At 48.0% G+C, this 22963-nt stretch overlaps 2 protein-coding genes across 3 annotated transcripts; both read left to right on the forward strand.

Annotated features, from left to right (window-relative positions):
* The first annotated feature begins 1032 nt into the window (after nt 1-1032).
* LOC108920217 (profilin-2-like) lies at nt 1033-7149 on the forward strand. Its single transcript, XM_018728816.2, has 4 exons — nt 1033-1132; nt 1304-1479; nt 5962-6157; nt 6873-7149. Exons 2-4 carry the CDS (start codon nt 1348-1350, stop codon nt 6968-6970), a joined length of 426 nt encoding a protein of 141 aa, XP_018584332.2. The 5' UTR covers nt 1033-1132; nt 1304-1347; the 3' UTR covers nt 6971-7149.
* A 3952-nt stretch (nt 7150-11101) lies between these two features.
* LOC108920210 (beta-enolase-like) lies at nt 11102-17318 on the forward strand. Of its 2 annotated transcripts, none has more exons than XM_018728807.2 (12): nt 11102-11172; nt 13400-13489; nt 13594-13689; nt 13787-13845; nt 13943-14012; nt 14530-14663; nt 14966-15188; nt 15640-15837; nt 15950-16151; nt 16807-16915; nt 17000-17058; nt 17171-17318. In XM_018728807.2, the coding sequence occupies exons 2-12, from the start codon at nt 13405-13407 to the stop codon at nt 17238-17240; spliced, it is 1305 nt and encodes a 434-aa protein (XP_018584323.1). In that variant the 5' UTR covers nt 11102-11172; nt 13400-13404; the 3' UTR covers nt 17241-17318. The 2 variants fall into 2 exon arrangements, with proteins under 2 accessions (XP_018584323.1, XP_018584324.1); XM_018728808.2 differs by having other exon boundaries at nt 11155-11172; nt 13404-13489.
* The last annotated feature ends 5645 nt before the right edge of the window (nt 17319-22963 follow it).

Raw genomic sequence — 22963 nt, forward strand, 5'->3', positions numbered from 1 at the left:
CCCATGACTATGACTGAATCATCGTATCTGTACCTGTTTTGCGGCAGAGGCCACTCCTCCCGGGTGGGGTGTGTCTACACAGGGCAGGTGACCTACCTGTGTCAACTCATTTACCGCCACCTTGTTGATGGAAAACTCCTTCCCTCTTCAGTGGAAACCCCCCCCACATGTTAGTGCTTAAAATCACCCCAGCTGAAATATTTCCCTGCTCTCAGGTCTGGTACATATCTGCAGTGCTTATGTAGCTATGGTACATTGTTTACTTGGACTTTTGCAAGCTAGATGGTAAAACTTAAAGCAGAGAAGAGGAGGAAACTGAAGTCCACCATGACGAGCGTATGCGGTGCACGCGAGGGACCTCTCCGCATTTGCACGTGGACGACGGATACATGTCGGAGTGGACATGTGAGAGAGGAAACATGAGACACGTGAGAATGTTAGAGAAGATGTAACAGTGGACAGAGGACAGATGAAAAATGACGCATGCAAGACAGGATGCCTGAAAAGCATATGTTAAAATTTACATGTGAGAGAAAACATGGATGAGAATAGACACGTGTCAGAAAAGACCACAGGAAACACTGGACAGATGTGGGAAGAGAGAGATGCATGAGAGAAGGCACGTTAAACACGTTGCTGACAACACATGTGAGAATGGACTGCCAGGTCATAGAGGAAACATGTCAGAAAGGACACGTGAAACTGGACCTGTGAGAGAATGAATCATGTCTTTTCACACCAGTTTTTAAATTATGTCCCTGCAGGCTAGAGTTTGGTAAATTCTTATGAGTATTTAAAATGCACAATTTCAGATTAATTATTGATTGGATCATCTGGGCAGAAAAGAGCATTTGGTTCCTATTCTGTCTATTCCAGTCTTCTCTCTTGTGGAGTTTGAGGAAGTTATCCCAGTCCCGATTCCCCTCCTGCTCCTCTTTCTCTTCCGTATGAAGCCCGTTTTATTCTGTTTTACACCGTTTTTCTTTCTTTCTCTCTCTCTCTCTCTCTCTCGTCCACGGTGGAGTTTGAGGAAGTTCTGGGCTGATCTCTCTCCTGCTCCTCCTTCTCTTCCATAAAAACCCTGTTTTACTTCCTCAATCCGTTCCACGGGTTCTCAGAGGTGCTGCGCCAGGTATTTCACGGGTCTTTTACAACTTTATATGTAAATAAATAAATGTATGAAGGGGGGGGGATCACGGTTCACTCCGTTCACAGACAATCTTCATTTCTGATAATTTATGCTATGGATTTTATTCCCGGCCGATGCTGAGCTCACCGTCGCTCTCTTTCCTCCGCGGCGCAGGTTTCTCCCGAAATAATTCTGCTACTGATCCGACCACCATCACCATGTCCTGGGATCCGTACATCCATAACCTCATGGAGGGGGGCTGCGTGTTGGACGCCGTCATCGTGGGCTACCACCCGGGACAAGAGAGCGTGTGGGCGGCGAAGCAGGGCGGGACGTTAAGCAAGATCACGGTACGATGAGAACGCGGCGCCACTCGAACAAGTAACAATGTAACACTTTGCACAAACATCAGAGCGGCCGCTTCCTTCACGAGTGCCGGCGCTCGCCCGGCGGCACGCGGAGCTCCAGCGTGGCTCCACGGCGGGACAAGGTTGGTCCTCGAGTCCTCGAGTCCTCGGCCGCCGTTAGTCCGGAAGTGCTCCCGCCGGGTTCTCCCGGACTAACTTTCTCGGGTCGACGCCACTCCCTGCGCGCATCGACCCCGGCGTGACCGAGGCCCCAGGCCGGCATCATGTAGCTACAGTAGGTTTTTTTTTTGCGCCGGCTTCGGGAGACTCGAACCCAACTCCACGAGTTACTGCGCTCCCACCACGCCCTACTGTGGGAACTCACTATTTGCTGCTGTTCAAAGAAGTTTTTCTACGTGCTGTTTCGTATGATATATGTGTGAGTCCGGTCGGCTTCAGTTGAGGTGTCGCCAAGGCAAGTCCCGCGTGCGCGTCCGGGTTTTGTTGCGACTTTTTTCCTCACTCCCCAGTTTTGAGCACCGAGTTGCGGGGAAGTTACTGTGTTTCCCTCCCCCCCTGGCCTGGGAAGTGGCTCGGCTCGCCACTGCGTTACGTCATAGGAACTGATTTCACTGAGGAGATGAGTCTTCCTTCATGGAGGCTCCTAGGCTTGGTTCAAACTGTTCTGCGGTGTGTGTGAAATATGGAAGAAAGTGTTTGCTTCCTGTCTGGTGGCGCATTTGTAAATCAAATGGAGCTTTGCTCGCTCTGGTCTTCATGTTATAAGCTAGTGGTGTTTTCTTTGACCGAACTGAAAAATCACAGGGAAATCCGTTCACGTCCCTCCAGGGTGTCTAAATGCGCTTGTTCGGAGGTTTTCATCTACCCCCAGCGGATTTGGAGCCCTTTATTAGCAGAGATTGATGGATCAATAATCGCTGACATAATGAAGAGCTCAGCTGGGACTAAATCCCAGTACGGACAGGGAGGCTCCAGGACCGGTTAGTCTCTCGCAATGCGTAATGGTTAATGGTCGTGAGCTCGGGTGTTTTACCGTGCTCTCGATCAGGGTGATGAACTGAAGTAGGATATGCTTTACTCCTGAGTGGTATAGTGGCTGGTAGTCAGTGAAGTTTTACCGTGTGAATGGGAGTGGCACATGGTTTCAGCAGTGCTGGTGCTCTGCCTCTAGGCACTGGTGTCAGCCATCAACTTCTGCTGCGATTGTGGGGTAACTTCAGAAGAAACCTTCCCACCCCCACATTCTTTCTCCAGGTGAAAACCGGTCTTCTCAGGCTTTCTAACACGGCTCAGTTCGCTCCTCTCTTTGTAGAGGGTACCTTCCGCCAGGGCCTTTGAAAAATGCTCTTTTAGCGTGAACGCAGATGGTTAAAGTTCCGCGGTGGGCTCAGCGTTTTCCAAAGTGCAAAAATGGACAGTAGGACCACGACGCAACACCGGAGGGTTTTACTACACAGGTGCTCCTCCACATGAGGAAGTCCTGCATGCCCAAGGGTGGAATTTCTTTGGCAATGGCTTTAGTTCCTACATGTTTTGAGTGGAGACACTTGGCAGTTGTTACTTGTGGAGGAACCGAGAGCCTCGGATGAGCAACGCGAGCTGCCTTGGCACGGTTGTACCCAGAGCACGGCTCCTGGGACTGCGTGGAGGAGAGGGATTGCGTTAGCTGTCGCAGGCCAACTCCCTGGGAGTGGTTTTGTATTTGCATGTGTGCATCTGCGCAGTGTCCTCTGTGGTGTCACGGTGACACGCAGGCACAGCATAATGGAAGCGCCCAGCCCAGCCCAGCACTCGCACCTTTTCCGCTCTAAATGGCCCTTCGTACTTTTCGGTTGTTTTCTTCCTCTTTCGTGGGTAGGTGGGGGTAAGCGCCACAGGTTGAAATTGAGCTCATCGCAGTGACTTTTGCGATTTTTCCCGGTAAAGGAAAGCACAGAGGTGGTTTGCGATCGCCTTCTTCTGCACGTGTCTTTGGACCGTAAACGCAGGGCGAACGCACAAATTCCACACACCAGTGTTACCCAATGTGCACCTGTGCTATTTGGTTCCCAGGTGGGGTGTGGTGTCAGTATGATGGTGCAGCCCCCCTCCCCCCCCAAAACACAGACAATGTGCACGTGGTGCCTGAGCTCCTTGTATTACACCATTTGTGCTCAGCAGGTGTATCGATTTGCTTTGCGGATCCAGCTGAGGGTCATTCGTTTGAACCGCAGCTCGTCGGCCGAGTTCAGTCAGCGGCTTCAAAAGCTCCCGGACAGGATTTCGCCACGGGATCTTTTCGATTTCCCACGCCTCCGCTGTGCGTGGGTCGATCTACAAGCGGTGACTGCTGATCGCAGGTGTCTGAGCACCATTTGCACGGTAGCAAAGCGGAAAGTTCTAGTGGCGCGTCAGCTGCCAGTGTTTGCGTGTCGCTGCTTGTGCGGTGCCATCAACCGCACACCTGTCTCAACATGCATGTCCTGCTTAGCATGAGTGCTCGTTGCAGGCAGTCTGGAATCTTCTCTGAATGTTACACAACGAGAGCCGTTTTCGCTCGGTGTGTTGCGGCACAAACCTGTTTCTGTAAATACACTTTGGCTACCAGCTCTGAAAAGGTCATGTGTTCTGCACTGAAAGTTACTGTATACTGCAACACATCGCAGTCAGTGCTTTGGTCCAGACCTGCCTGACTGTGTCTCGCTCTCCCTTGGGCGTGTGTTCCGTGTCCTCAGATCAGGCCTCTCACACTCTCTCTGGCCTGTGACTCCTGCCAGACTGGTTGGACCGCAGCGTTGTTACTAACTGGCGGCAGAGTGTAGCAACACAGCTCATTTTGACCTCCCCTGGGAAACGATGTTGGCCAGTTCCTATGCAAAGGGGGCTGTATTTGTCCAGGTGGTTCTGTTCGCTTCAAATCCACAGTTGTTGGTCACTCGGTGAATTTATGTGCTGCTGAGCTAAATGTGTTCGGCACATTCGGATCCCCCAGGCAGCGATAGATAAGTGGCGCTCTTATCTCCGAGTGTGCGGGTTGGCCGGACGAGGGGCACGGCTCAGGGCCTTCGTGCTTCCTCCGCTTCCTGCAGTCTGCCAAATCCCGTTTCTCAGTGCTGGTTAAACTGGAGCAATAACCCCACAAAAGTACAGTCCCACTAAGGGAAAGAGCAGATCTGCACCTTGTGTGTGACTTGTTGTGGATTTGTGGGGGAGGTGTGTGTGTGTGTGTGTGCGCGCGCGCGTGCGCGCGTTTCTAGAGCAGGCCTTCGGTTGCATCCTTGGAAAGGGAAATGTTTGAAAGTCTGACCGCCACATTTGTTTGTTTGGTGCTAAATCAAGCGCAGCGTCGTCCCCGTGTTCGCACTGGGGTGGGGCGAGGGTTAAAACCCCTACTGCATCAGAAGAGTTTTCCTCACCTCAGTTTTGTCGTTGATGTTTTCCTGTTGAAAGCCCCACTGAAGGATGTGACAAGACATGGCTCAATAGGAATTTCCTTGGAATGCAAAGAATGCCAGGTGTGGGGTGTTGGGGGGGGGGGGGGGGGGTAGTCAGAGTAAATAAACATTTATTCTAGACCCCGGTACTCTGAATTATTGTATTTGTCAAGGCACAAGTTCCGCTTTGTACCGATCATCCTGTCAGCAGAACTTCCGACAACTGACTTTGTCCGTGTGATTTGTGCCAAACCGTGGCGTCTGAACTGTTGTTGTTTATTCGCTTAGGTCACGTTTTTCTCCAATGTTGGGTTTGTACACCAAGATACTTGATTTACCCCTTTAGCACTCAGTGTTGACCGACGGTCCAGGACTGGTAGTTGGCCTAAATTTTGATAGTGGAACAGGTGCAATCATGCCGGCAGGTAAAATGTTGAGAGATTTGATATGAAGATGATAGCCGTGGTTCAGCAGTGCAAGTGTGATGTCACTAGTTCCATTGTCTGCGTTTGTTTCAAGATCGATATGTCGCTAGAGAGTGCCCAGATTTGTGGGAAAACAGAGTGGAAGAGCCCCAATGTCGTACTTTTTTGGGTCTTTTCTTCCTTTCGTGTGATGCCTTAAGTGCCTCGCCGTCGTTGCACTTTACAGGGACGCTTTAAACCTAGATGTTCACTTGTCTCCGTGCACCTGTCCAATTTTGGAACAATCTCCTGGGGCAGGTAAAATGTCACATATAGCTGTCCTGTGGACAACGCAAACAGTGACTGTCCAGTCCTTCCGTGTAAAGAGCAGTGTATTTTTTACAGTATCAGTCCAGTGTAAGTACCTTCACTTAGGGTACTAAAGCAGGAGGTGGGATTTGAACCCAGATATTATTCTGATACTTGTCTCAGAAGGGACACGCTACTTACACCCCCCTCCCCTTAAACGGTGTACTTTTACTGCATCAGTTTGGGGCGAGTACCTTGATGAGTAGTGGAACAGGAGCATGGATTCGAACCCGGCTCCACCGCAGCTCACTTACTGTGGTTGTGCTCCTTCCGCTCAGGTGAACGAGATCAAGCAGCTGGTGGCGAAGGATCGCAACAGCTTCTTCAGCAACGGGGTCACGGTGGGCAATATGAAGTGCACCATGCTGAGGGACAAGATCAATGAAGAGGGGGACCACACTATCGACCTGCGCACCAAGGCGACTGAAGGCGAAAAAGACACCTATAACATCTGCGTGGCCAAATCGGGCCAAGGTGGCTACATAACTCTCACACACACTGTCTGAAACCGCTTGTCCCAAGTGGGGTCGCGGCAAACCGGAGCCTAACCCGGTAACACAGGGCGCAAGGCTGGGGGTGGGGGGCACACACCCAGGATGGGACGCCAGGCCGTTGCAAGGCACCCCAAGTGGGACTTGAACCCCAGACCCACCGGAGAGCAGGCACAGACCAAACCCACCGCACCCCCCTGCTGCATAACTTGTGTTTTTTTTTTTTTAAATCCCCTTTCAAAACTTTATAATCCCTCCAAGGGTGTCAGTCCTGTACCTGGAATAGCTCCACATTCTGTGTTTTCCTTTCTTAAAAGGGTCAACAGGTGGCATGCTGCTTAGAGCTCCCACCTATACACTTGGAGGTTTCGTGTTCGAAGCCCACCTCCTGCTGTAGTCCCCTTGATCAAGGTCCTAACCCTTACTGAACTAATACAGTGAAAACAGCTCAGCTGTATAAATGGGTAAATCAGTGTAAGTAATGAAATGTATAAATGTGAAATGTAAATAAAAACATTTGGGCAGTGATAACATGTCCACATTTTTTAAACCTCTTCATCACAAGTACTTAACCTCTATTAGACATTTCATTGGAAACATTTTGGTAAATAATTATATTCCTCAAAACCATGATCTGCCCGTTGTTGAAGGTTGTAGTGTTTAGCGTCGAGTGTCTAACTCTCCTCCTCCACCTGCAGCTCTTGTCATCGTCATGGGAATGAAGGACGCGCATGGCGGGAAACTGAACTTGAAGGCGCACGGCATGGCCGATTACCTGAGGAAATCTGGCTACTGATTAGATGCGCCGCTCTCCGCCCTTTTGCCAAAGGATTGGACTGCATTTCTCTTCCTGTCAGTAGAGCCCCCACCCCCTCCTGTAGCTCCTAAACACGTTGGTATTTTTGATGCCATCCATGGATGAAATCTGTGACCTCCAGTGATGCCAAATAAAACTGAATTTATACTAAAGAAAAACACGTCATGTCTGTGCGTGGAATTCCTCGGCCGTAAACATCTGCGTGTAAAACGTGCTTGGTGAGTGAGGATCCGAGACGGGCGCGACCGCGTTTGAGATGTCTGAGCCTCCGCTCTTGTTCGTTCGCTCGAACCTCTTCGCGCTGCGTGTGCGCACGCCGGTCCGCAGGGTCCCTCTGGTTCTTCGGGTCCTTCTCAATCCAGGGCTCGATGTTGTCGGTTCACTTGACCTACAGAGACGAATACGACCCGCTGCAAGACGCTTCCTGCCAAGCGTCCTCTAGGAGAACTGGCCAAAGGGTCGAGAGGTCATTAATGAAAATATTGCACAAAGTGCCACTTATCAGTGTAGAATCTGTCATTAGTAATGAGGGAGCGACAGCTGATAGTGTATTGGTTAGCGCTGCTGCCTTTGGACCCAAAGGTTGCAGGTTTGAACCCCTTCTCCAGCTGTAGTGTCCTTGAGTAAGGTACTTAACCCTAAGCTGACCCAGTAAAATTACCGAGCTCTACAAGTAGCTGTAGGTAGTTTAATACTGTAAGTCACGTTAGAGAAAAGTGTCTGATAAATGTAAATGTGTACAGGACCCTGGAGGGCAGTGTGTACAAACTGTTTAATGTGCAACTTCCTGTTTGTGGCCCCGGAGTGTTGGTCCGCATTGTAGGGGCCTCCGCATCCGGCCAAGGTGGCGTGTTTGCCGAGTATTTAGGGGAGGGGTGCCCGCTGATTGAGAGCCGCGAGGGGAGCCGGGCTCAAGCGCCAAGCGGCAGCAATGAGGGGAAATGCCTGTTGTGCTCGGGACACAATGGACTGCTGAACCAAACAGGAAGCTGCAGATGTGACCCGGTTTACCTCCTCGCAACGCCAGCTCGACCAGGAGCTCTGCGCTTCTTCTCGATGGGAGCTGAACATCAGCTTCAGGCAGAGTGTTTTTATTATGGTAATCACTCACTAACCTGGAACAACGTGTTTAATATCGTTCAGACCCCCAGCGGCTTCTCATGTTCATCATCCTGCCCTCATGCTGTCAATACATCAACAGGTGGAGGTTTGGTGCCCCGTTACCCTGAGGAGCTACCGCGTGGAGCAGCCTGTCCGTGAGGCCACGTGGCTCCTCTCGCATGCTGCAGGTGGTGCTCCAGGGCTCTACCATGTTATACACGTGGTAAAACTGTGGCCCCTAACTTTGACCCCTGAGCTAGAAGAAAAAAAAAATTTAGGCCTAATTGCAGATTTTGCTCCATTCTTGCAGGGATAAAGCACCCTGTTTTCAGGGCACCGCAGTATTTTTGGCAGAGACAAAGGGCCTCATTCATGAAGCTGTTTCTTGAAGGAAAGGAAAGATGTAATTTAAAAGTGCATATAGAAGTGAAGGAAGAGGCACAAGCAGAAAATAACTAAACTAGATGTTCATTTTTAATTTCCATTTTATTTAAGAAACGGAAGTGCGCGTAGGTCATGTATATGCTGGTTTCGACATTATCCACATCTATGAACCCTTTTGTTTTTCCTTCATACAGTAATGTGCTTTCGTACTCCATAGTCTACCTTTAAAAAGTGTCTCTAGCATAAATACTTTATTCCTCGTTCTACAATCTATTTCTTCTAATAACGTGTTACATTTACATTCATCCCTTTAATAGACGCTTTTCCCCAAAGCGACATATATCTCAGAACAATAGGAAGAATGCAATGCATGAACAGAAGGAGAGATTTGGACGCAGACACGTGATTCTAGAGCACAGTCAATTTGTCTCACACAACAGTGTAAACCAGTGTACATTACACTAGTAGCTGCATTTAGGGCTGCAGATTTTTTAAAAATTATTTAACAAAAACATAAACACATTTATAAAGCACTTAAGACATCAGATATAAGACATCCATAATCCTGTGTCTGTGTTCAGGGCTTGACCAATGGTGATGCCGGGTAACTCCATCACCCCTACAAGCCTCTTTGGCGGGTGACGTTTTGGTGGCGTGAAAAAAAAAAAAGTAGTTCACAAAATTCTCCTCACACGATCAAATCAAGTCAATGTCATCATGAATAATACTACAACTCCCATGAACACTTGCTGCACAGTGTGCACACATACTATTGGGCGCTTCGGCGCCAGACTCCAGCAAGAGAAAGAGGGAAGAAAAGTTGAAAATGTGGCGGCACTAAGGGCTGTGAAAGCACTTGTCACGATGAAGTCATCACAGTTTCAAAAGATGACGCTGCTTTTCCGAAACGTCCACGCAACCGGGAAGCATAGCTGTCCCTTCACTGATTACCTGGATGTGCGAATCAAAACTAACTACTCTACTTGAATGATTGCTAGTAGTAACTACAATTTTACAAATCTTAATATAAGTAAGGTAACTTAGTTTACATGTAATACTGTCGTCAGCTAGGAAATCTCAGAATGTGGGCAGAGATGAAAAGACTCATCTGAGCAGCCTAAATTAACATTAAGGCTAGACTACTAGCAAAAAAAGACTATATATGTATATATATATAAACAGTACTGTGAAAAAGTTTTAGGCACTTGGTTGGGGAAAAAAAAGCTGTAAAGTGAGAATGTGTCCAAAAATAATGCTCGTAATTAAGAGACTTCCTGCAAAGCTTAGTAACCATCCATCATCAACAGCCACTTGTCCCGAGTGGGGTCGCGGCGGGTTTGGCTGAGTCCCGCTCTCTGGTGGGTCTGGGGTTTGAGTCCTGCTTACTGTAGATGCCTTGTGATGGACTGGTGTCCCCTCCCCCTCCAGCCTTGTGCCCTGTGTTGCTGGGTTAGGCTCTGGTTCGCTGTGACCCGTTTAGGGCAAGTGGTCTCAGATAGTGTGTGTGTGTACTTTTTTTCTTTAATGACACAAAACACGTACTATAATACTATACATTTTTGCAAAAGGAATGCTCAGAAATGTAAAATATGTTCTTTCCCATTGACACTAATGCAGAAGACATTAAATAATGGTCTAAAACAAATATTTTTGTGAAACATCTAAGTGCCAGAGACTTATGCACAGTACTGTACACACATATATATATATATATATATATATATATATATATATATAATATAAATGTTGTTTAAAAAAGGTTACCTTTTTTTATTAAGCAAGATGAAATTGTTATTTTCGTCGACCAGTGTGAACGGAACAAAAAGGCTGAACTCATTTTTGTTCAAATAATCAAAAAATGCAGTTACAGTCTCCAGTTACCTTTTACTTGTGTGTATATGTGTGGAGGGGAGCATTTTGGCTAGTGAAAATGCTGAGTGGCTAGAGACTTCGGAAAATCACTAGTCACGGTGGCCGGGGAGCCAAAAAATTAATGTCAAGCACTGTCTGTGTCTAAAGCTCTTCACCTGTTCTTGATGCACTCTTGCACGTGTCTAGAGAAAAGTATTAGCTATGAATAAGTGCAAATGCACAACAAGCTGGGAAGAAGGACAGGTACAATATGAGTTAATATGAATTAATATGAATTAATAATTGAGGCACATCCATCAATAAGGGGAAAGTGCCCCCTGCCTCACAGGCTTAAATTGACCCGAAGAGCTGCGGGGGCTCTATGCGTCACACACGGTGTGTGGGGTGTGTAAGGGTGGCGTGTATAAGTCTCTATTTGAACACAGATGTGTGTTATTACTAGACAGATGTTAGCACTTAAAGAACTGAAGGACACCTAAAAAACCACTTCCCCTGGAGCTTCTTTGATTCCAGCTGCTGTGTTTTTTTGGGCCCCTTTCATCTCGATCCTGCACAGCGCCTCTATATACACACCACTGGTGTGTGTGACAGACAGTCCATTGCTTGTCCAGTGTGTGTCGGACATAGATGTCCAGCTGTTTCTTCCCCTGCCCACACACTGCTCATCATTACAATCTCAATCGAGAATGGGGAGGGGGGGGGGGGGTGAGACAGCCCCTAAGCTCCATTTTGGGAAATGGGCCCAGGGAGTGTCTTTAAGAGGGGGGTGACACATGCTGCTACTTAGAGCCGGGGACGTGCTGCCAGGCCACAGTCACATGCAGGTGAGCAGAGTTCCTCCTCCTCTTGTTCGTCCTTTTCTGAGACGAGCATCGTATCTGTGGGGACGGTCTTGAGCAGCAGAGCTGGGCCACGCTTGTGAGGAATTTATGTTATTTTGTGCAAATGCACCTGTTTTCTTTATTTATTTCAATTTTGTCTATGTGTATCTTTTCCTAAACTCAGTTCCTGAAGAGAGTAGTGCTGACACTGCATACTGCACATGAAGTCATGTCACTTTGTGTAGCTCTCTTTGTCAGCCTGGATTTGCCTCTCGCTTTTTGTTAATGTCCATGTCCTGTTGCGCGAGCACCCCGCCTCCGGTTCAGGTTCAAACCCAGCCTTAGCATCACTTGCTGCTAACGTGGTCGCTGCACACAGCTCTTTACCGGAGTACTCGGGTGCTGGAGAAGCGTCCGGTGTGACTTTCTGTCACGGTGGAGCAGGGAAGAACAAACGGTGACACCAGAGATGGAGGAGGGGGATCCAGCTTCACCCTGACAGATGCTGGAAGTCACAATGTTCGCTCAAAAGTGCCATGAAATGGACTGACAAGTATGCGTCCAGCGCAGTGGGACACTGAGGACGCAGCAGCCCGGGGGGGTTCCGGAGGGGACGGAACTCTGTATTTGTCACTGCTGTTACCCGACGTTCCCTGTCTCAGGAATCTGATTTCTAGTAACAGGGGATCTTAACATGGTCTTGAGGAACCGGGCAAAGGACTTTTAGCACGTACCACAAAACAGAGTGAAGACCAGGACAGCTGTCGCTGGGGTGGAGGGTTCACCCTGGTATACGCTGGAAAGGGCTGAATTCCGCCCAGGTCACGGCTAGTGTACGGCAGCGCAGAAATAGGTCGTGACCCCTCTCCTATGTCCCCAACTCGTCATTAAAGGTCGACCACAAGTGGTTCAGGCATACGTGCCCGGAGGTTCGGTTTCACCTCTGCTTCCTGTCTTCCCATCAGCTCGATTACTAGGGGCAACCTGGTCAAAAAGTGCAAACCAACCGCTGAAATGTTCTCATACAGGACTACATTTAGAGCTCTTGTGGAGATGAGCTTCAGCTGTCTGCGGTCAAGTGGCACAATCTTGGACTGGTTGATGGACAGTGAGAACGATGGACAAGCGAGAGACAAGCTGCGAGCTGTCTCTCTCTTCCTATTTATAGAGCTCCTTAGAGGAGAGCTACGAGCCGGCACTGGGAGTAAATTTGTCTACAACCTACTAGTGACCCCTTAGTCCTCAGTCGTACATCTGCTGTCTGTCAAGACTTGGCCGATGTCATCGCGGTTATTAGAACGGTCGTAGGGCAGTGGGGTCACTCTCGGGGGCAGAGGCTTCCTGGGGGTCAGTGGGAAGAGAGCCGGTTCGAGTAGGAACATGGGGAGGCTTTAAAGCTGGAGATGAAAAGCATTGAAGACATGTAATAAACATGTCTCCGGTGCTACCACAAGCTGAAGCTTTTGATAGCACTGAAGACATGTTTATTACATGTTTATTACATGTTCATAGTTCATCTGATGATATGAATTTCAAAGGAAAGAAATACCAGAGGAGGGATCGTGTTCAGTGATGAGCTGTACTGATGATTGCAGCATCCTTACGGTTCCTTCACAATGTCCATATCCGTATTAAGTAACTTTGGGAAAGTGAACATTTGTTTGTTTTTCCATTCAAAATTCAAAGTGAAACATGCACAGACTAAATGTAGGAATGAAGCAGCCTGGGAGCAAGAAACAATATTGATACATGAGATTATTAGAAGACAGATTAGCAGCCAGTATCTATATATAGCCTCTGAAGGGGTTTAGACTGTATTCCTTCACTGGTGCAACCCCCGCCCACAGCCTTCTCTGATTGGTCCATCATGACATCACCAGAGCTCTGATTGGCTGTTCAGCATCCTTGTTCCTCCCACTTGGACGTGCAGCTGACATTATGGTCAGGGACAGCGAAGACAGAGGGACATTTTTATCCGGACAGCAATGGCTGTGAAGAGGTTCATGGGTGCAGGTGAATTGTGGGAAGACAGACTGTGTGATGTCATATTATCATGTCATACTGATGAAGATCAGACATGTTCTTTTCAGCAGTTTCCTTTCCTGTTTGCTTTTCCGGCTTGTCCATTTATCCCCCACCCTCCTCAGCTTCTCGAACTGTTGATTTCATTCCTATCACTTGTCATATAAACCACTTTCTCCCTCCATCCCCTGGATCTCACATCTCCCAGCCAGAATGTCCATCTTGAAGATTCATGCCCGTGAGATCCTTGACTCCCGAGGAAACCCCACAGTGGAGGTGGACCTGTACACGGCTAAAGGTCTCCCTACTGCACACGTTCACCATGCTCCAAACACGCTCAAACTTTCTTCAGCATCCTCTCACTGTGACCCCTTGACCTTTGCATGTCCCCTTATCTATCAGGATTGTTCAGGGCAGCTGTGCCCAGCGGTGCCTCCACTGGCATCCACGAGGCTCTGGAACTGAGGGACGGGGACAAGACACGCTACCTGGGCAAAGGTGAGGAGCTGAAAGTGCTGACATGTGGAACTGAAACTGAAGAGTGTGAACTGATGTGTCTCCATTGATGTTCTTACTGGTACCTCTCTGGTTCAAGGTGTGAAGAAAGCTGTGGAGCATGTCAACAAGGACATCGCCCCAAAGCTGCTTGAGAAGGTCAGCTAAGCTCTACGGGCCTCTTTTCTCTGCCACTCTGACGTCTGCCCCTCTGAGCTCCAAATGCTGACACTCACTCCTTTCTCTCTGGGAGCAGCGACTGAATGTTGTTGACCAGGAGAAGATTGACAAGCTCATGCTGGAACTGGATGGTACAGAGAACAAGTGTAAGGTCATGTCTGTCTTCTGGCTATGTTCACAGCCTCCAATTTCTTCATGGTGTCCACTAACCAAAACGCCATCTGCTGTTTCTCCAGTGTTACTCTGATTTAAAATCTCTGCTTATTTCTGCTTTATGGTAACGGATTATGTTAATGGACAAATAATGGATGCCATGATTAGGGTAAAGGACAGGTGATGGAATACCATTATTAGAGTAAAGGACAGGTTACAGAATATCATGGTTAGGGTATAGCATGGGTAACAAAGTACCACGATTAGGGTAATGGGCAGGTAATGGACTACCATGATTAGGGTAAAGAACAAGTTATGGATTTCCATTAGTAGGGTAAAGGACAAGTTATGGAATACCATCACTAGGGCATAGGACAGGTAACAGATTACCATTATTAGAGTAAGGGACAGACAATGGATTACCATTATTTGGGTAAAGGACAGAGACAGAGGTTTTAAATCAGAGCACACTGTCTTTAATAGACACCTGTTTAACATGTCCTTGTGCAGCGAAGTTTGGTGCCAACGCCATCCTGGGTGTGTCCCTGGCCGTGTGTAAAGCCGGAGCCGTGGAGAAGGGCGTCCCTCTCTACAGGCACATCGCCAACCTGGCTGGACACAAAGACGTCATCCTTCCTGTGCCTGTGAGTTCTGTCCAGCTGGTGCCAGACATTCACAAGCTCAAATTAGCACAAATATTTATCTGATTCTGTTACACTACAGGCCACTTCAAATCTGCCGAACCATCTCAGCTGCGCTGCTGGTTGTCCATTTGACTCCTTTGTCAGAGAGACAATTTGACCCTTTCGCACTGTTGTTTACTTTGCTGGTGTTGCCGTGATTTCTGGTTTACTGCAGTAGAGGTAGTAAAGCAGGGCTGTTCGTAAGTGGGAAACTCTCAGGTGAAGAGCATGGCATGAAGAAGGTGCTCGTTTGGCCCTTCCAGGCCTTCAATGTGATCAACGGGGGGTCCCATGCAGGGAACAAGCTGGCCATGCAGGAGTTCATGATCCTGCCCGTGGGCGCCAGCAGCTTCCACGAGGCCATGCGCATCGGCGCCGAGGTCTACCACAACCTCAAGGGCGTCATCAAGGACAAGTACGGCAAGGACGCCACCAATGTAGGCGATGAGGGTGGCTTTGCACCCAACATCCTGCAGAACAATGAGGGTGAGCGGTTCCACTGTGCCCTATGTCACATTGTTTATCGGCTCAGCAGAAGTAAGAGCGCGTCCCTCTGAAGACTTGAACCTCCTACTTTCAAGCACCACTGTATGTACACAAACACACAGACACACAACGTGCACAGTTTCATTGTTTTCCACACGAAAGAAATGACATAAAAGCAACACTGGTGTCATTTTCTCCTCTCGGGCTTCATTCACATAGAGGATGTCTAGAATGGACACAAAGATCTGTCAACATGTTACAAATAAGGACAAAAATGTTTTGACAGCACTCTCTATATGCGTTAGTTTGTCAAAGTGTTGATGTTTGCACAGTAAATGGTTTATTAATTCATTTAATAGTCACTTCACAGTTATTAATTTAATAATCAATTAATGCTTCATTCATTGTCTTCTTCCATTTGTTTGCCTTCTTCGTCCCGCTTCTCTCTCAGCTCTGGAGCTGCTGAAAGTGGCCATCGCCAAGGCCGGCTATTCAGACCAGGTCATTATCGGCATGGATGTCGCTGCCTCTGAGTTTTTCAAAGCGGGGAAGTACGACCTGGATTTCAAGTCACCTGACGACCCCAAGCGCCACATCACGGGCGAGCAGCTGGGCGAGCTTTACAAGAGCTTTGTCAAGAAGTACCCAGGTACCTGTTTGTCTTGCTCTCCAGATCTGCTTGCAGTCTTTCTCAGCTCTTTGTCACGTGTCCCATGTTTCCTTCTTCAACAACATGAACCCTGCTGCCTTAACCGCTCAAGTGCAGTCTATTGAGGACCCCTTCGATCAGGACGACTGGGAGCAGTGGGCCAAGTTCACGGCCTCGGTGGACATCCAGGTGGTGGGTGATGACCTGACTGTGACTAACCCGAAGCGCATCCAACAGGCAGTGGAGAGGAAGGCCTGCAACTGCCTGCTGCTCAAGGTCAACCAGATCGGCTCCGTCACCGAGTCCATCCGGGCGTGAGTGTCATTCGCTTAGGGCTCCGGAAAAGGGTCTCTTGCCACTCCTACGAGTGTCAGAGTCATGCTGAGCTCTGTACTAAAGGGAGTATATATGTAACTTATGAGTGTCACATTATCATAATTGCTCATTTAGCCTGGGCTTTGACCCAAAGCAACTTAGCAATGTTCAGCTATTTATACCAACTCATCCATTTATACAGCTGGGTTATTTTTACCATGTCAGTCTAGGGCGAGTACCTTGATCAAGGGCACTACAGCAGGAGGCTGGATTCAAACCTGGGACTATCAGGTCCAAAGGTGGTGGCTCTAATCGCTGCGCCACCTGCTACCCAATTATGTGTCTATGTTAACATATAAAGACAGAACATATATAGAAAACTGTTTATGTAAAGTAGAATATGACACATTTTGAATATGCACTGATGTGCAGTGAATCCAGAGCTTGCATCACATTTGTTTATTTTTCTGCAATTTTCCTCCAGAGCAGCTTAAACTGATTTACCTGTTAATACACCAGGGTCATTTTTGAGGACCGTATCTTGACCGTAGACTCTATAGCAAGGCCAGGAGTTCAAATGAGGTCTTTTGACAGGATGGCAATGGCTGTAACCATTGCGCCACCTGCTGCCCAATGTTTTCTCTCTGTCACCAGGTGTCAGTTGGCTCAGTCCAGTGGCTGGGGGGTGATGGTGAGCCACCGCTCTGGGGAAACGGAGGACACATTCATCGCCGACTTGGTTGTCGGCCTGTGCACTGGACAGGTGTGTTCCTTACCTCAGCAACGGAACAGTGTTTATCGCACAAAACGATATTTCAATGCAGACACATTTTTATCCCACCCATAGATTAAAACTGGGGCCCCCTGCAGATCCGAGCGTCTCGCTAAGTACAATCAGCTCCTCAGGTGTGTGTTGAGAAATTATTTTTTCACTTTTTTTTTACCTCTGATTCAGTTTCCAGAACATGAGGGACGTTGCCCTGTGTTTACCACGTTCCCTCCTTTGCTCTGCTTGCAGGATTGAGGAAGAGCTTGGAGACAAAGCCATGTTTGCTGGGAAGGACTTCCGTCACCCCCGAATCAACTGAATGACATTGATATCCCCCTTGTGTCCCATGTTCTCTGTTTATGCAGAATGTGTCAGTAAAGAAACTTCATGTTTGTCACACTTTGTGTCTTTACGTGTAGAAATGGTTGCGCTGTGTTCTGGGGAGGGGCCCTTTGGTGCTCTGCTCTGGTCTCATTGGAGGTGGAAGTGTGACTGCTGACGTGTGGTTAGGAGAAACACCTATGTGTAACCACTTGTCCACTGGAGGGTCACAGTGGTCCGGAGCCTATCCTGGAAGTAAGTACAGGTCACTAGGCCAGGGAGGGAACACACTGGATGGGACACCAGGCCATTGCAGGGTAGCCACACACACACACACACACACACACACACACACACACACACACAAGTCACCAGTTCACCTGACACACATCTTTGGACTGTGGAAGGAAACCAGAGCAACCAATGAGGACATATGGAGAACATGCAAACTGCACACTGACTGAATGGGGGTTGAACCAGTGTCTAATTACACAGCTCATGAGCTGGGAGGCGCCAGTGTAACCTACTGCCTCTTGGAGAAATATAAGTATTTGTCACATTTCTACAAATTACTCATATTGATTACTGTTTAGTTGTTTACTTGGAAACATGTGGATAAGCACTTTTGTGTTAGATGACCAAGTTCTCTCTTCCACCTCACCTTAATACCACCTCGCATCTGGTCACTCCTCGAACCCAACCTTGCTTGGTTTTTCCTTGTTGCCCAGGCCATTGTCCTGCGTGGTGCTTCCCCAAGACACTCAGCACGTCCAGGACTCCACATCCCCTCTGATCTGCCCTATCACAGGGTTCCTGCTGCGTAGGGGTCTTAGCGGCGACTCGTGTCTCTTGTGTGACACCCACTCTTGGCTCTTCTGGTTGCGCAGTGTGTTCCCGGATGACAAACTGACACTCCACTCACACGCTCAGTTTCACTCGATGTCGCACTCAACAAGGTGTAAGAGTACAGACGGTTAAAGGTCCACACTTGTCCCCCCGCTGTCCTACAGTGTCCCCAGCATCTCTGCCTCCTTTTAACACTTTTTCTGTCCTACTTGATTGGCGGCTTCTACATCATTTCCATCATCCTCAGCAGTTAGAGGTGACTCAGTTGGAGGGAGGAATGTGTGTTTCTTGTATCCCCTGCAGCCCTCCCTCACACACCGCTGGACGTACAGTATTCATAACCGCTCTTTACAAATCATTTTCAAAAAACCGGGTGTATGGTGTCCACATTAGCTGATCTCCTCCCTGAAGCGAAACCGAAGCGCTGAATGGACTCGCACAGGGGGAACTCCGTCCTCTCACCCTCTCACATTCTCAACAAATGGACTAATGAACCTCATTAGAGTAATGAGCCCAGTTCTGAATAGAACCCCCCAGGTCCCTTTGAGGCCCTCGTCCCTAATCCCCGTTAGCCGTGTCCAAGCAGTGTTCAGAGAGCTCTGTTTGAAGAGCAGCACCTCACCTGTCGCACCTCACGCCTCCTCATTCCTTCTGCTTCCATTTCTTTCTTCGCAACACCCACCACGCACACATCATCGAAATGCCAGCAACGCACTCCTTGCAGCACTGGGACGCAAAACAGTGAAGTGTCCAAAACAGCGAAGTGTCCAAAACAGCAAGCAGTTAATGCAAATCCGAATCCGGTCATTAAAACGTTAAAATTAACTAGGGCCACATAAAACGTGCATAAACATATCTTTACAATCCATGATTTCAAGGAGAAATTTGAAATTTGAAAAATTTGACGTATGTCCATTCATACTACGAATACAGTAAATATCTCCATTAAATAAAAGTGAATTGAACGTTGGATCAGACGACCCCTGGAGAAGGTCGCCGGGACGTAAACTGTTTCAATTTATTTCAGTTTTTGTAAAGCTGTCCTGGCACCTGAGTCCAAAATATATACACGCACACACACACACACGCGCGCACACACACACACTCAACCCCAATTCCAAAAAAGTTGGGACAGCATGGAAAATGCTGATAAAACAAAAAAGGGGGTGATTTTTAAATTTACTTTAACTTAAAAAGGTGATGTTAATTAGGTGAGCCAATCGTGTTACAAGATATAAGGAGCCTCCAAAAAAAGCCCACGTTCTTCAAGATCAAGGATGGGTTGAGGCTCAGCAATTTGCCAACTCAGCAAATAATCTAGCACTTTGAGAACAACGGTCCCCAAAGACAAACTGTGCATGGCTGTGTAGTAGAGAGTGCGGGTACTACACTGGCCTGCCTGCAGTCCTCACCTGTCTCCGATTGAGAATGTGTGGCGCATTATGTAACGCAAAATACGGCAATGAAGGCTCTCTGCAGCTGCGCAGCCGAAGACCTGTATAATGGACGAAAGGGGAAAATTCCGCCTGCTAAACTTAACCAACTGGTATCTGCAGCGTGGGGGTGCAGTGGTGCGGTGGGTTTGGCCAGTGCTTGCTGTGCGGTGGGTCTGGGGTTTGAGCCTTGCTTGGGGTGCCTTGCGACAGACTGGCATCCTGCCCTGTCCTGGGTGTGTCCCCTCCTTGGCCTTACGCCCTGCGTTGCTGGGTAAGGCTCCGGCTCACTGCAGCCCTGCTCAAGACAAGCGGTTGTAGATGTTGGTTGGTTGTCTTCAGTGCCCAAAAGCTTAAGTGTTATTAAAAGAGATGATGATGTTACACAGTAGTAAAAATTTGATTTTCCCAGCCTTTTTTGGAATTGGGGTTATGCGTTTAAATATATATTTGATATACAGTATATATATCGTAACAATGATATATTATCATATGGAATATCAGCACTATGTAAACTGGAGATATAATCATCCTCCAATGTGTATGAAATCAAATGCCCGCCTGCTCTGGAGATGCACTCATGTTGGTAACGGACAAAACGGGGAGGATTGAAAGAGCCGGAGGATGGCGAGGGGGGTGCTTATGGCAGGAGGAGCGAAAATTGACTGAGAGGGTGGAGGGAGGTGCGAGGGTTGGTGTGAGTGGCACCAGGAGCACTGGCTGAGTTGCCTTGTGTCCCAGGGGGGTGCCCTTTATAATGTACCTGTCCCCTCGTCGGCAGTCCACACACAGCGCCAGCCTGGACACATCGCTGAACTGCATAAAGGTCCCCAGGCGACAGCAAAATCGACCCTAGAGCATACGAGGGTTTCCTCAGCGCAGGACCACCGGAACACGACTCACCAGAGATCATCAATATACTCTTCAGCAGGGATGGGGGCTTCACCTTCTGGCCATGCAGCATCACCCTTGTCCCTCTGTGTGCTCATCCTGCTGTGTGCTCTGACCAACCAGACTCCCTGCAGACCACCTCCTCACATCAGGAACCCCCAGGTAATGGACTCTGGTTCCAACCACTAGCATGTTGGTTTGGTACCTTAATCTTCATAACAACTGTGTGGGGGCAACATTTTCATGCAGGAAGCTCAAGACTAATTGCTACTGGTGATGTTCAGGAGGACGCACACCTGTCGTACCAGTGACCCAGCTGAAGAAATGGACCCGTTTGGTTGAATCTTGTGGAGAGCACCGTGGCACAGATTTACAGAAATATGTAATTTTGCAGAAATGCATTCGCTTCGGTAATAGAACAAAATAAGTGTTCTTGAGTGTGGTTTGAGTGCGGTCCTTTTAAAAATATGTCTCATTTTAATTGCTATATATGCACAAATACAGTTAGTTATAAAAGTCTTGATTGAACTAAATACTGAGCTCAGAAGCACACCCTAGAAATGCCTTGAAAGAACTGCTTGGTTCTAATAATTCCAAACATGATATTTAAAGTGGGGTTCAATCGATGCCCTTGGGGGTCTGCTGTGAGGAACGCTCTGTCTTCCAGCTCATTTTCTGATCTCTAAGAAATGCCATGCAAGTCCTGCGTATGAGATTTAAAAAAGCCCTGAATATGCAGTAAGTGCATAAACAATATTCTTCATTATGTCATTTGTTTAGCTCATAGATACAGTTAAATGTTTTGAACCTTAATCGTTGTCGCTGCAAACAGCTCTGACAGTATCTGTGAAGTCACTGGTCTCATGACTTCAGAAGACTTTAGAAGTCTTAATGACCTGGTCATCTGAGCTAAAGCAGTGAAAGTATAAGGATAGGGGGGTTTCACCAGGAGTAAAGGCCAGTTACACATGCTGTCATTCAGAAGGGATCTTTGTAACTCTGGTAAAGTGTGTTGTGCCTCCCAGTGGAGTGCGACCTGTCCGAAGGTCGACCTCTGGACCGGGATGGACCTCCTCGCTCTGCTCTCTTTTTTGTATCTTTCTCGCACAAAGAGTCTCGGTCACGTCCTGGGTGAGCAGATCGGCTCCGGTCTTCACGCCCCACCCGAGGGATCGGACCGCAACTCGTTCCTGGCGCCGCGGGACAGGCGCAGCATTTGGAAGACGGGGCCCCGGGAGTACAACTTGCAGCCAGGCTACTTGGTGCCCAACCATCTCCTGGATTTCATGGGCCGCCAACGCAAGTTCAAAGGGCGAACAAGGAAGAACAGCAGCTGCTTTGGGCTGAAGGTGGAGCTTGCTGGTGCCGCCACTGGACATCGCTGCTGAGGGAGCTACAGTAAGGCCCAGGGTAGGTGACTCACAGAAGGAGGGCTGTGGAAACAAGGTGTGAGATGTACAAGGAACTGTCCCCACAGCCCCTGCCACAGCCAGTCGGGAAACCCGAGTTCTAAAAAGTTCATGGACGGGCTGGATGGGGCAGCCGGTAGCGTAATGGTTGGAATTGCTGGCTTTGAAATCAAAAGTTACAGGTTTAACACCTACCTCCAGCTGTAATACCCTAGAGCAATACCTTTAATAACCCTTACCTGTAATACCCTTGAGCAAGGTACTTATTGTAAAAATTGCTGCAGTAAAATTACCCAGCTGTGTATATAGATAAATAATTGGAGAAAAGAGTCAGCTACATGAATAAATGTAAAAGGTACAGCATATGCAAATGAGGGTGGGTACAGCTGACTGTGACATGGAGGGTGTGTGTGTGTGTGTGTGTGTGTGTGTGTGTGTGTGTGTGTGTGTGTGTGTTGACAGGTTGAGCCGCCCTCCGCCGGAGCACCAGGTGTGAGAGCAGACGGAACGACCCCCCAAGTGGACAAAAAAAGGAGACAAGGATGATCGGTGTCCCTCTCTTTCAGGAGCAGTTCCTGCTGTGAATATTAAATATGTGTAGAAAAGCAGTTTATGAGCCGTTTCAGTGGATGGATGAGGTGTTATCAGCCGAAAAAGGGTCGCCATCAGTTTATTGCCATTTGTTTGTTATTTTGTTTAGTCTCCTCACATCGTGTTTCATAGTAATACTCATATTTAGGGACAGTGATAGAAATACCCTGTGCCATAGCTTCTGCTGAGGTCCCTTTGTCTCATGGCAAGTCACTTGTCCTGGGTTAACCGAGCCTGTAGAAAATGTCTATGTATGTACAGTATGTTATTACATTCTTAAAATATGTTTTCTAACATACATTCCATGTTTCAGATGACACTACTGAACAGTACTTATCTACAGTTTTAAAAATAAAGCACAATAATCCACAAAATTACTGATCATTTCCATAGTAAGTTACAAGTCAACCTTTAATCATGAATAGTGTGTCCCCAGATACAACCTTCATTCAGCCATTACTCTGGTATTGTACTGCTCATCTGTGTATCTTATAATATTTAAAAAAAAAAAAAAAAAAAATTGGTAGGAGGGTACCAAGATTTGTCTATCC

Source organism: Scleropages formosus, chromosome 21 (genome assembly GCF_900964775.1).
Source record: "Scleropages formosus chromosome 21, fSclFor1.1, whole genome shotgun sequence".
NCBI lineage: Eukaryota > Metazoa > Chordata > Actinopteri > Osteoglossiformes > Osteoglossidae > Scleropages > Scleropages formosus.

Bases quoted from the DNA above. Each gene is read 5' to 3' on its own strand.
- LOC108920217 (XM_018728816.2), top strand. From the start codon at position 1,348: ATGTCCTGGGATCCGTACATCCATAACCTCATGGAGGGGGGCTGCGTG. The intron at 1,480-5,961 runs GTACGATGAGAA...CCTTCCGCTCAG, and splicing joins GGACGTTAAGCAAGATCACG to GTGAACGAGATCAAGCAGCT. The intron at 6,158-6,872 runs GTGGCTACATAA...CTCCACCTGCAG, and splicing joins CGTGGCCAAATCGGGCCAAG to CTCTTGTCATCGTCATGGGA.
- LOC108920210 (XM_018728807.2), top strand. From the start codon at position 13,405: ATGTCCATCTTGAAGATTCATGCCCGTGAGATCCTTGACTCCCGAGGA. The intron at 14,664-14,965 runs GTGAGTTCTGTC...TGGCCCTTCCAG, and splicing joins ACGTCATCCTTCCTGTGCCT to GCCTTCAATGTGATCAACGG. The intron at 15,838-15,949 runs GTACCTGTTTGT...TAACCGCTCAAG, and splicing joins CTTTGTCAAGAAGTACCCAG to TGCAGTCTATTGAGGACCCC.